This window comes from Equus przewalskii, chromosome 25 (assembly GCF_037783145.1).
Source record: "Equus przewalskii isolate Varuska chromosome 25, EquPr2, whole genome shotgun sequence".
Lineage (NCBI taxonomy): Eukaryota > Metazoa > Chordata > Mammalia > Perissodactyla > Equidae > Equus > Equus przewalskii.
The window spans coordinates 16,205,632-16,218,833 of NC_091855.1; the positions used below are offsets into that span (position 1 = coordinate 16,205,632).

The 13,202-nt window shown below is 39.5% G+C and overlaps 1 protein-coding gene across 7 annotated transcripts in view; it reads right to left on the reverse strand.

Moving 5' to 3' along the window:
- MED6 (mediator complex subunit 6) overlaps positions 1-4,606 on the reverse strand; it is a 114,308-nt gene extending 109,702 nt beyond the window's left edge. For 5 of the 7 annotated variants that reach the window (XM_070593480.1, XM_070593481.1, XM_070593486.1 and 2 more), the window contains exon 1: positions 4,339-4,603. In XM_070593480.1, the coding sequence (XP_070449581.1) occupies positions 4,339-4,360 (22 nt within the window). In that variant the 5' untranslated portion in view covers positions 4,361-4,603. Of the gene's footprint in view, positions 1-4,338 lie in introns of all 7 variants that reach the window. The other 2 variants (XM_070593483.1, XM_070593482.1) reach the window with 2 other exon arrangements.
- Positions 4,607-13,202: the final 8,596 nt, after the last annotated feature.

Genomic DNA, 13,202 nt, shown 5'->3' on the forward strand with positions numbered 1-13,202 from the left:
TGCTTATGGCATCTTTGAACAAGTAATACCTAATCCAAGGTTATAAGCAGTTCTGAGCGAAATGAATCAAATGAAAAAAAGCAAAGAAAGGTAAAATGTGCTATAAGGGTTACAAAATAAAGGAGGAAACAAAGAGATGAAGCATGTTAATGACCAAATAATCAGTTCAGTCCATTAAGATGGTTCATCATAAATGGATCATGACATAACCAAATTATCTAACAGGCCAGGAAATAACGTTTTCAGAAAAGGACAGATCTTCTAATGAAAAACAACTAAGGATAACCATTATTCTCAGCTTTAAACACTACAGTCTGGTTATTAAAAGTTTTGTTTAAATCAACTTTCTTACACATTTCTTTTTTATTTCCTTAGGAATGACTGCATAAAAGCATTTGTAGGACAATTTTAGGTTTGTTTCTCACTTAGATGGTGGAAACAATGTCTATATGGTGTCATACTAAGTTATTAACAATATACTGATAATATTACAGACCATTTCAAAATAGGTAGAGGAATAATCTGCAGAAACAAATAAATGTATAATTATAGATCCTATCTACCAACGATTATGGAGAGTTTGCTGACCTGGGTATGAGGTAATGAAGACCTGGTGGAAGATAATGGCAATGCATATGAAGTAAAGGACAAAAGAGACATTTTTAGGGGAAAAAAGAGACAATTTCCTGAATGACCATTTATAAAGTCAGAGATTGTAAGAACCAATAACTCATTTAGGGAAGTAATGATAATAAATTTGGCTTAGATGCATTGAGTTTAAATATGGAATCAGACTCTCAGAATTAGAAGGAATTATAAATGTCATCTGCTCCAAGTGAGTGTTCAGCAAATTCTCCCTATAATTTTCTTCACCAAGCTGTTTCTTGATCAGCAGTTATATGTCACATTTTTCTCATTTAGTAAACTAGTCAAAGATGAAAAGTAAGGCAAGTATGACCTGTGAGACTGATGCAAATGGAGAGAATACTATATACCACATTTGAAAACAATGACTTCGTACCAAGCACTGTTCCAACCTTTTTAGCACACAACTCAAGGAGGTTGGTACTATTATTAATACTACTTTACAGAAGAACTTGAAAGATGGGAAGGCTAAGTAACTTGACAAGGTCACAGAGCTATAAATGGTAGAGCTGAGATGTGAATCCAGGCAGCCCAGCTCCAGAGCCCACACTCCTCTACACTATGCGGCCTCAAATTGAACAGATCCACTAAAGAGAGAGATCAAGAACTTATGAGAGAAGCCAGGGTTGATACTATAAATTTGGAGACCACCTGGAGAACAGTGAGTGCTGCCCTAGAGTATGTAGTCTAATCAAGTACATTTCCTCTTCTCCATCCCCACTGCCACTATCTTATTTAATCATTTTCAAAGTGTCACCTGGACAACAGGCCCCTCACGGGGCTTCCTGTCTTCAGGTCTTCTCTCAATCCTATTCAGCCTTAAAAATGCTACTCATGCATTTTTAAGTGAGATCTGCAAAACGTGGCACGCTCCTCTATGCAAAATACAAATCTAATTATGTCACTTTTAACTTAACAAATGTCAGTGCATTCCTATCGTCTTAAAAAATAAGGTTCAAATTCCTTAACGTGGGATTTCACAATCTAGCTTCACAATTCCCACTTCACTGCCCACAATTCACCACCACAGAAGAATGGCACAAGGAAAGGTATACTGACAATAATGCAACTTGAGACAAGTTAATTTCCCTATGTCTTAGTTTCCTCATCTATAAAATGGGGATTATAATATCTACATGCCAGATTATGTATGTGAAGTGCTTAGCACATTGTAATAAGACAATAAATGTTAATTATGATGATGATAATGGTAATGCTGGTAGCCAAATTACAACTACGATGACCAAACCTATTTCTGTCTTAATCACGGAGCTCCTAGTTTGTGCCTCTCCCTTCACCCCCACAATTTGTGCCTTATTTTTTTAATAGAGACTCTTCATTCTCAAGAGTATGAGTTTAGTAGATAATTTAAATGGTCATGCTAGGTTAAAACTTCAAATATCAGTATCTCTGCAAAGCCTTTCTCTACATTGCAAGTCAAAAATAATGGCTTCTCTATGTTCTTACAGCAGTTTTTATACACTTTTATTATTAATACTCAACACATCATAATCCAGAAATCTAAATGTGTTCCCATTAAATTGTGAGTTTTTAGAGAATGGGGGTTGTGTCTCGCTCATCAGGAATTAGCACAGGACCTAATTTGTAACAGTTAGCAAATGTTTAATAATTCATGATTGAGAGCCAAGGACAAGTTACTCTTCTGGTCACAGATTTACTCATACCCCAGTATCCAAGTATGTTCATTTACAAAATGGGTTAACTGGGATTAAGAGAGCAGTATGTGGCTGTGAAATAGAACTATATGTCCCACCTGGAGACCACCTATGACCACAGCCCCATAAAGTGAACATACACTACCAAGTCAAGCAACTACTTCTTACCATCTCCACTGTTATCACCCCAGTCCAAGCTACCTCCAAATCTCCCTGCATTACAGAAATGGTCTCCTAGCTGGTCTCCCTAATTCCTCCCCTGCCGTCCTACACTGTTCTCAGCAGCCAAGGTGAACCTTGAAAAACTTAAGTCAGATTATGTTCATCTCCTCTGGTCAAAATCCTCCAGTGGCTCTCCATTTTACTCAGAAGAAAAGTCAAAGACCTTACTAGGGATTGTCAGTCATCAATCGATGATCAAGCCGCCAATTATTGCTCTGACCCCATTTCCTTCCTGCATCCTCTCTCAATCTGCTTCAGCCATACTGTCCTCCTTGCTGTTTCTCTAACACATCAGACACACTCCCACCTTAGAGCCTTTGTAATGACCCCAACAAATTTAAATAAAAAGTAAAACATTATGAAAGCTAAATATTTGAAAATAGTGTGATGGACTAAATGTTTCTCTTTTTCATTCAGCAACAAGGGAATATATTGACACAGTCCAAGTACAGCTCTCCAACAATCAGCAAGTGACGAAATTACCCACTTGAAACTCTCACTTATAATGAAAGATACACATGGAAAAACATTATCCAGAAATGCTGAAGATCAGTGGATATTTTGAGTAACTACAAATGATAATCTATTTGTAATAAATGCGCTGGACTCCAATTTGGTTAATACAGAAAAAGGAATCTCAAACACTTCCCTTTAAAAATCAAGTATATACAAACAAAAACAACCCTGTGTAGAAATGATTAGAAACATATTATAGTCAAACATCTTTTGAGGGAAGCCCTTTGTGTTTAATCCGATATAAGGGAGAAGGATAAATTTAATCATGAATCTCAGCTTGCATCTAGGTACAAAAATTCACACTTCCTCTAAGAAAAAGTACCACAAAGTTTCAAAGGGAAATAAATCTACATTGAGAGTTTCACACAGGTGTAGGAAGTGTCGTGGGAGCCACCACCACAATAGTAAAAGATAAAGGTATTCGCGGGCGCTTTCTCACTCTTATGAAGTTTTCCTGGGAAATTCCACGTTACCTCATCCCAACCTGGAGGAACCTGATCTGTGTGGAACTAAGTCCTCATGCTTCAGCTATTTTTCAGTTGCCCTTCCGTTCACTCTTTGGAAACCCAGAGCACAATTCTAGACTTTTTTTTTTAGTTACAAATTCACCGAAACGGATGTGGGAATGCGTGTTGATGAGATAGATGTATGGCCTAATGCTACCCGTGATCAAGTAGCAATTAAGGGATTGCGTCTCCATATATTTACTAAATGATTCAACAAATATTTGCGTACCTTTACAGTTCGGCTGTAAAAAAGAAACGACCCCCGCCCTCAGTAATTGTTGGGAGTTCGATGGAAGGTATTATAGGTTCCAAAATAAAACTCACCGAAGATCTTAGGGATTCATGCCCAGGGACGCGTGGTGCTCGACGTTAGCAATGAACAAGGCAGCCCCCACGCCAAGTCCCAGGAGGTGAACCCAATCCTGTCCGCTCATTACCCCAAACCCCTCTCTGCCCAAAGGCCGCACTTTCAACGAAAAAGAAGAGTCCCAGTACTGTTGGAGAGAGACGTGTGCAGAACAATACTGCAGGTCCGAGCGCTCAAAGCCCAGAGCTTCTTCCAGCCCCTTGGTTTCCACGCTTCTAGGAGCCCCCCGAGAAACTGAGAAAAACGAGTCAACTTTTCGCCAGATTAGTCTCGGGTAGTACACAAAAACCACTCATAAGAACTTAGGAGGCATCACAAACGAACGTGAACCTTGCCCCCGCGAGCTATAAATCCCAAACCAGACCAGCAGACAAGCAGGAAACAAAGCGTTAACAGCACAGTTTACCTCGAATATCCACCGCCGCCATAACTCCAAAAGCGCTAGGGCCTTCTTCTTCCGGCGCAGAGTACACGTAACAACTATGACGACGGAAGCGGCGGGTGGCACACGGTAGGGATAGTGAGAAGGAACACAAACGTGGGAGGGGATTGCCAGGGAAGGGGAGGAGGCGGGGAGGACAGGGGCGGGCTGGGAGGTGGAGAGGGGCCGGGAGGAGAGGAGCGGGCCTGGGAGGAGGGAAGTGGGGCTGGGAGGAAGGGGCAGGCCTGGGGGAGGAGGCGGGGCTGGGAGGAGAGGGGCGGACCTAGGATGAGAGGGGCGGGGCTGGAAGGAGAAGGGCGGACCGGGCGGTGGAGCGGGAGGGGAGGAGAGGGGCAGGACTGGAAGGAGGGGAGGGGAGGTGGGGAGAGGAGGGGAGGTGGGGAGGGGAGGGGAGGGGAGGAGGGGAGGGGAGGGGAGGGGAGAGGGGAGGGGACGGTTGGGAAGTAGAGGAAGAGGCTGGGCGTACTGTTGGAGAAAGAAATTTGGAGACGTTGAGGAAAAAGAGACAGAGCAGAGATCTGCCTCCTGCCCACCGCTGAGAGATTCAAAAATTCGACCTTGCTCTCCTGTGATTGTTTAATGAAACAAATTCTGATTATGCAGAATTGGGGGTGGGAGCATCTTTACATTTAAAAGCTCCCTCAGGTGTATCCAATGAGTTGTTAGATTTAGGAGCTGCTGGCCATTCTAGTTTTCATCCTGCCCCCAGTGTGGGGATGGGACAGGACTAAGCAGAATTTGTGAGTCATTAGCTTTTATGTGACTAAACCCATTAAACTAAACCCATGCCTCTGAGACAAAAATTTCACCAGACATGAAATACTTCTGAAGTAAAATATGAACAAGAGTAAAAGAAAGGGAATACCACTGAGTCCCTGAGTAAGGACCTAGTGTTTGCATTCCAGGTAATCGGGTAGGTAGCAAGACGCCAGAGAGAGAATAATTTGGTGGTATGGGGAACCCATAGAAAGCCTCAGAAAGATTCTCAAGCCCCATAAAAGCAAAATGGTGAGGATATCTGCCAGCAAGAGACAGTTACTGAGAAAAGAACCCCAAAACCTGATGAAACCCTATGTACAGTGATGAGAGGTGCCTACATCTTCTCGAAAACTTAGGTACTATGTAGGCTCCCCCAGAATTTAAACACAACCCAGGGGCAAGGGAGCAGGACCATGAATTTACTGAGATTTTCCACTTCGTAGACTGGGAAGTCAAAATTTTAAAATCTAAGTAGAATAAAAATGTATTGCTTTGTTACACTTCAATTTTTGAAGTGAGATTTTATACCTGAGATGGTATGCATATAATGTGTCCCAACAGAAATATGCACGTGCACAGAGCAGACTTTTAAAAAGACAGATTTTTCTAGGAGTAAATTTTCAGGAGGGCCTAGTGGGGAGGGTATTCCAAAAGAGGGGGACATCATTTCTATTGGAAATGTGAAAGAACAAGAAAGAAGAGAAATGTGAAACTTGATATCAAGCTCTTCGTTTTGCTTTGTTGGTTTCCTTTTCTTGTGTTTTTATTAGAAGAGAAGATTAGGAAGAAGAGCAACAGAACACAGATCTGTAGATAATAAACATATGGTAAGCCAGACCTGGGAGCTCCGCCTTTATCTTGTAGGCAGTGGGAGAAATGTGACTGAGCTTCCACTTTAGAAGATTATTTAAGGACGATGTGTTGGAAGTGTGGAAATTAAAAAGAAACCTTAATTGGAGTTGAGAAGGCCTATAGGGGGAGTTCTCATGCCCTACCACACAATGTCAATCACGCGAAACAGGAAGAGATGAACGCCTGCTACTTTAGTACTGAAGTAAAACTACCTTAGCACTGAAGATTTCTCTCCCCACTCAGCAACAGCCCAGCCAATGAGAAGCTGCTGCAGCCTCCAACTGTTACTTTCCCCCAGTTTCCTTTAGAACAGCCCCTCCCTACTCCCTCTTTTTCTTCATGCCCACCTTTGTTTTCTGGATTTGCCTATGGTTTGCCATAGCATGCATATCCTGAATAAACTCATTTTGAGGATAAAATAACAGGCAAATTTGCTTTTTAAGTTGACAGAGGCATTTATAAGACTCGAAGAAGTCCATTTAGGAAACAGTTGCAAACTAAATGAAGTCTACATACAAATGAAGTTGCAAACAAATGAAGTCATACAAAGGCAGTGGTAGCTGAGGGATGAGAAAAGATTACAGATATTTAGGAAATAGTATTGAAAGGGAATTAGTGACTAATAGATGAGCCTGATGAGGAAGAGAGAGGAAATAAAAATGATTCCTAAGATACTGATTTATAAGACTAGGTGCCATTAATCAGATTAGGAATAACAAGTAATAAGTACATAGGTGACAAAAGGGGTAATGACTTATTTTTTAACATGTCCATGTTGTGCATGAAGTGTCTGCAGGATGTTCTGTACACTAGGGTTTCTCAACCTTTGCTCTCTTGACGTTTTGGGCCAGATCATTCTTTGCTGGAGGTATGGGGAGCTGTCCTGTGCATTGGAGGATGTTTAGCAGCATCCCTGGCTTCTACCCACTAGATGCTAGTAGCAGATATAATGACCTCCCAGGTATAATGACCAGAAATGTCTCCAGACATTTCCAAATATCCCCCAAGGGGCAAAACTACTCCCCATTGAGAACCACTGCTGTACAGAGGTATCTATAGAAGTCTGAAGCCAAAGCAGAAGAGTTTCAGGAAGAGAGGAGTACTCAACAGAGCAATCCAACAAGTGAGGAAAGGGCTAAGAAGCAGGCATTGGATTTGGTAAACAGGATGCCTCTAACAAGAATAGCTTCTGTGGAATGGTAGGGGCAGAAGCCAGAGGAGAGTACGTTCAGGAGTAAGGGAAAGTGGCATTGGGTGTAGATTGTGCTTTCAAGAAGCTTGGCTGAGGGCCGCCCCCCCGGCCAAGTGATTAAGTTCATGTGCTCCACTGCGGCAGCCCAGGGTTTCCCTGGTTCGGATCCTGGGCACGGACATGGTACCACTCGTCAGGCCATGCTGAGGCAGCATCCCATGCGCCACAACTAGAAGGACCCACAACTAAAATATACAACTATGTACTGGGGGAATTTGGGGAGAAAAAGCAGAAAGAAAAAAAAAGAGGTTTGGCTGAGAGGGAAGGCTAGAGCTAGAGCGCCAACTGGAAGTTGTGTGGAAATAATAACAGGGAAATGCTAACATGTTGGTCGTCTAAGGTGAGAGACCCAGTTGAGAAGATCTTCAGTGTATAACTTCAATTAATTCATCCATTCACTCAGTCAGTTATCAGTTATCTAATACCCACTCTATGTTTTGCTCAGCTCTAGAAAGAAAGGATAAAGCAGTAAACAAAGCCTATGGCATCAGGGAGCCAACACATCTGATGGAAAAGACAGCCAATAAATAAGTAAACAAAGAAGAGCATTATGGATTGTGATAACAAAAATGGGGGAGGATAAATTAGGGAATAACTGGAGGAAGCCACTTTGGATAGGACGGTTAGGACAGACCTCTCTGAGGATGTGAGATATCTGAGCTGAGACCTGGAGGATGAGAATGAACCAGCCACATGAAGAGCTGGGGTACAAGCATTTCAGGTAGAGGGAACAGGAGACCCTGCAGTGGAAAATGGCTTGGTCTGAGAACCCGAAAGAGGCCAATATAAACTGGATCATACAAGTGAAGGAGGAATGGTAGGAAAAGACTGGGAAGGTAGGCAGGGGTCAGATGAAAGAGGGCTTTGTAAATAATTTATTTTTTTTTAATTTTTAAAATTGCAGTAACATTGGATTATATAGCTTTCAGATGTACATCATAACATAATTCAAATTCTGCATAGATTACATCATGTTTACCACCCGAAAACTAATTGTAGTCCATCCCCTCACATGTGAGCCTGATCACCCCTTTTGCCCTCCCCCCTCCCTCCTTCCCCTATGGTAACCACCAATCCAATCTGCATTGCTATGTGTTTGTCATTGTTTTTATCTTCTACTTATGAGTGAGATCATATGGTATTTGACTTTCTCCTTCTGACTAATTTCACTCAGCATAATACCCTCAAGGACCATCCATGTTGTCACAAATGGCTGGATCTCATCGTTTCTTATGGCTGAGTAGTATTCCATTGTGTATAAATTCCTCATCTTCTTTATCCATCCGTCCCTTAATGGGCACCTAGGTTGCTTCCAAGTCTTGGCTATTGTGTATAATGCTGCAAGGAACATAGGGGTGCATTTTCAAGTTCTTTGGATAAATACCGAGCAGTGGGATAGCTGGATCATGTGGTAGACCTATTCTTAATTTTCTGAGGATACTCCATGCTGCTTTCCATAGTGGCTGCACTAGTTTGCACTCCCACCAGCAGTGTACGAAGGTTCCCTTCTCTCCACATCCTCTCCAACACTTGTTGTTTCCTGTCTTGTTAATTATAGCCATTCTGATCGGAGTGAGATGATACTGCATTATAGTTTTGATTTGCATTTCCCTGATAGCTAATGATGTTGAGCATCTTTTCATATGCCTGTTGGCCATCGATGTGTCTTCTTTGGAGAAATCTCTGTTCAGATCTTTTGCCCATTTTTTAATTGGGTTGTTGGTTTTTTTGTTGTTGAGCTGTATGAGTTCTTTGTATATTTTAGACATTAACCCCTATCTGATATATGGTTTGCAAATATCTTCTCCCAATTGTTAGGTTGTCTTTTCGTTTTGTTGATGGTTTCTTTTGCTGTGCAGAAGCTTTTTAGTTTGATGTAGTCCCATTTGTTCATTTTTTCTTTTATTTCCCTTGCCTGGTCAGACATGGGACTTGAAAATTTGCCACTAAGACCGATGTCAAAGAGCATACTGCCTGTGTTTTCTTCTAGAAGTTTCATGGTTTTGGGTCTTACATTCAAGTCTTTAATCCATTTTGAGTTGATTTTTGTGCCTGGTGTAAGGGAATGGTCTACTTTCATTCTTTTGCATGTGACTGTCCAGTTTTGCCAACACCATTTATTGAAGAGACTCTCCTTTCTCCATTGGATGCTCTTGGCTCCCTTGTCAAATATTAGCTGTCCATAAATGACTGGGTTTATTTCTGGGCTCTGGATTGTGTTCCATTGATCTGTGTGTCTGTTTTTGTGCCAGTACCATGCTGTTTTGGTTACTATCGCTTTGTAGTATATTTTGAAATCAGGGAGTGTGATACCTCCAGCTTTGTTCTTTTTTCTCAGGAAGCCTTTAGCTATTCGGGATCTTTTGTTGTTCCATATAAGTTTTAGGATTCTTTGTTCTACTTCTGTGAAAAATGTTGTTGGAACTTTTATAGGGATTGCGTTGAATCTACAGATTGCTTTAGGAAGTATGGACATTTTAACGATGTTAATTCTTCCAATCCAAGAGCACGGAATATCTTTCCATTTCTTTGTGTCTTCTTCGATTTCTTTCAACAATGTTTTATAGTTTTTGGTGTGTGGATCTTTCACTTCTTTGGTTAAGTTTGTTCCTAGGTATTTTATTCTTTTTGTTGCAATTATAAATGGGATTTATTCTTAATTTCCCTTTCTGCTACTTTGTTGTTAATGTATAGAAACACAACCGATTTTTGTATTTTGATTTTGTATCCCACGACTTGACTGTATTCATTTATTGTTTCTAAAAGGTTTTAGTGGGTTCTTTAGGGTTTTCTAGATATAAAATTGTCGTCTGCAAAAAGTGACAGTTTCACTTCTTCTTTTCCAATATGGATCCCTTTTATTTCTTTTTCTTGCCTGATTGCTCTGGCTAGGACTTCCAATACTATGTTAAATAAGAGTGGTGACAGTGGGCATCCTTGTCTGGTTCCTGTTCTTAGAGGGATAGCTTTCAGTTTTTCTCCATTGAGAATATTTCCTGTGGGTTTATCACATATAGCCTTTATTATGTTGAGGTATTTTCCTTCTATACCCATTTTATTTAGAGTTTTTATCATAAATGGATGCTGTATCTTGTCAAATGCTTTCTCTGCATCCATTGAGATGATCATGTGATTTTTATTCTTCATTTTGTTAATGTCATCGATCACGTTGATAGACTTGAGGATGTTGAACCATCCCTACATCCCTGGAATGAAACCCACTTGATCATGATGTATGATCTTTTTAATGTATCGTTGTATTCGATTTGCTGGTATTTTATTGAAAACTTTTCCATCGATGTTCATCAGTGATATTGGCCTGTAATTTTCTTTTTTTGTGTTGTCCTTGTCTGGTTTTGGTATCAGGATAATGTTGGCTTTGTAGAAGGAGTTAGGAAGCCTCCCCTCCTCTTCAATTTTTTGGAAGAGTTTGAGAAGGATAGGTATTAAGTCTTCTTTGAATGTTTGGTAGAATTCACCCATGAAGCCATCTGGTCCTGGACTTTTATTTTTTGGGAGGTTTTTAATTGCTGTTTCAATCTCCTACTGGTGATTGGTCTATTCAAATTCTCTACTTCTTCTTGGTCTAGTTTTGGAAGATTGTATGTTTCTAAGAATTTATCCATTTCTTCTAGATTATCCAATTTGCTGGTGTATAGCTTTTCATAGTATTCTCTTATAATCTTTTGTATTTCTGACATGTCTGTTGTAATCTCTCCTCTTTCATTTCTGATTTTATTTATTTGAGCCCTCTCTCTGTTTTTCTTGGTGAGTCTAACTAAGGGTTTGTCACTTTTGTTTATCTTTTCAAAGAACCAGCTCTTGGTTTCATTAATTTTTTCTATTTTTTTTTTAGCGTCTATTTCATTTATTTCTTCTCAGATTTTTATTATGTCCTTCCTTCTGCTGATTTTGGGCTCTGTTTGTTCTTCTTTTTCCAGTACCTTTTGATGCACCTTTAGATTGTTTATTTGGGATTTTTCTTGTTTGTTGAGGTAGGCCTGAATTGCTATAAACTTCCCTCTTAGAACCACTTTTGCTGTATCCCACAGATTTTGGCATGTATTTTCATTTTCATTTGTCTCCAGGAATTTTTTGATTTCTCCATTGACCCAATCATTGTTCAGTAGCATTTTGTTTAATCTCCATGTTTTTGTGGCTTTTCTGGTTTTCTTCCAGTAGTTGATTTCTAGTTTCATACCTTTGTGGTCAGAAAAGATGCATGGTATTATTTCGATCTTCTTAAATTTATTGAAACTGGTTTTGTGGCCTAATATGTGATCAATCCTGGAGAATCTTCCATGTACATTTGAGAAGAATGAGTATTCTGTGATTTTTGGATGTAATGTTCTATATATATCTACTAAGTCCATCTGGTCTAATGTGTTGTTTAAGTCCAGTGTTTCCTTATTGATCTTCTGTTTGCATGATCTATCCATTGGTGTAAATGGAGTGTTAAAGTCCCCTACTACTATTGTGTTACTATTTCTCCTTTTATGTCTGTTAATAATTGCTGTATATATTTAGGTGCTCCTATGTTGGGTGCATAGATATTTACAAGTGTTATATCTTCTTGTTGGATTGTTCCCTTTATCAATATGTAGTGCCCTTCTTTGTCTCTTGTTACGGTTTTTGTTTTAAAGTTTATTTTATCTGATATAAGAATTGCTACCCCTGCTTTCTTTTCTTTGCCATTTGCATGGAATATCTTTTTCCATCCCTTCACTTTCAGTTTGTGAGTGTCTTTAGGTCTGAAGTGCGTCTCTTGTATGCAGCATATACATGGGTCTTGTTTTTTTATCCAATTGGCCAACCTATGGCATTTGATTGGAGCATTTAGTCCATTGATGTTTAAAGTAGCTATTGATAAATATGTATTTATTGCCATTTTGTTACTTTTTTTTCTGGGTGTTTTAGTAGTTCTTCTCTGTTCCTTTTTCTCTTGCTCTCCTCCCTTGTGGTTTGATGGCTATCTCTAGTAATATGTTTGATTTCTTTTGTCTTACTCTTTTTCTTGCTTATTATAGGTTTCTGATTTCTGATTACCATGAGGATCCTATTTAATATTCTATGTATATAACAGTCTATATGGAGTTGATAGACTCTTTAGCTTCACTTCTTTCTAAAAGATCTACTTTTTCACTCCCCTCCTCCTACATTTTCTGTTTTTGAAATCATATATAATCATATATAGTCTCTTGTTTAGTGTGTGTCTATCCGTTACCCTCTTATCACTGAAATAGTTGATTTTAGTACATTTGTCTTTTAACCTTCATATTATCTTCACAGGTAGTTGATCTGCTACCTTTACTATATTTTTACCTTTACAAGTGATTTTATTGCCTGGTTTTTTTTTTTGTTTTTGTTTTGATAATTTTTAATCTCTATTTGCAGTCATCACTTTCCTACTTAAATAAGTCCCTTCAGCATTTCTTGTAGAACTGGTTTCTTGGTGATAAACTCCTTTAATTTTTGCTTGTCTGGGAAGCTCTTTCTCTCTCCTTCCATTCTGAATGACAACCTTGATGGATAGAGTATTCTTGGCTGTAGAAGTTTTTCGTTTAGCACTTTAAATACATCATGCCATTCTCTTCTCACTTGTAGGGTCTCTGCTGAGAAGTCCACTAATAGACTTATGGGCTTTCCTTTGTATGTCACTTGTGGCCTTTCTCTTGCTGCTTTTAGGATTCTCTCTTTATCTTTAATTTTGGACATTTTAATTATAATATGTCTTGGTGTGGGCCTCTTTGGGCTTATCTTGTTTGGAGCTCTCTGTGCTTCCTGTACTTGGATGTCTGTTTCCCTCCTTAGGTTAGGAAAATTTTCATTTATCATTTCTTCAGATAAATTTTCTGCCCCTTTGTCTCTCTCTTCTCCTTCTGGGACACCTATAATCCAAATGTTAGCACACTTGATATTGTCCCAGAGTTCTCTTAGACTGTTCTCATTTTGTCTAATTTCTTTT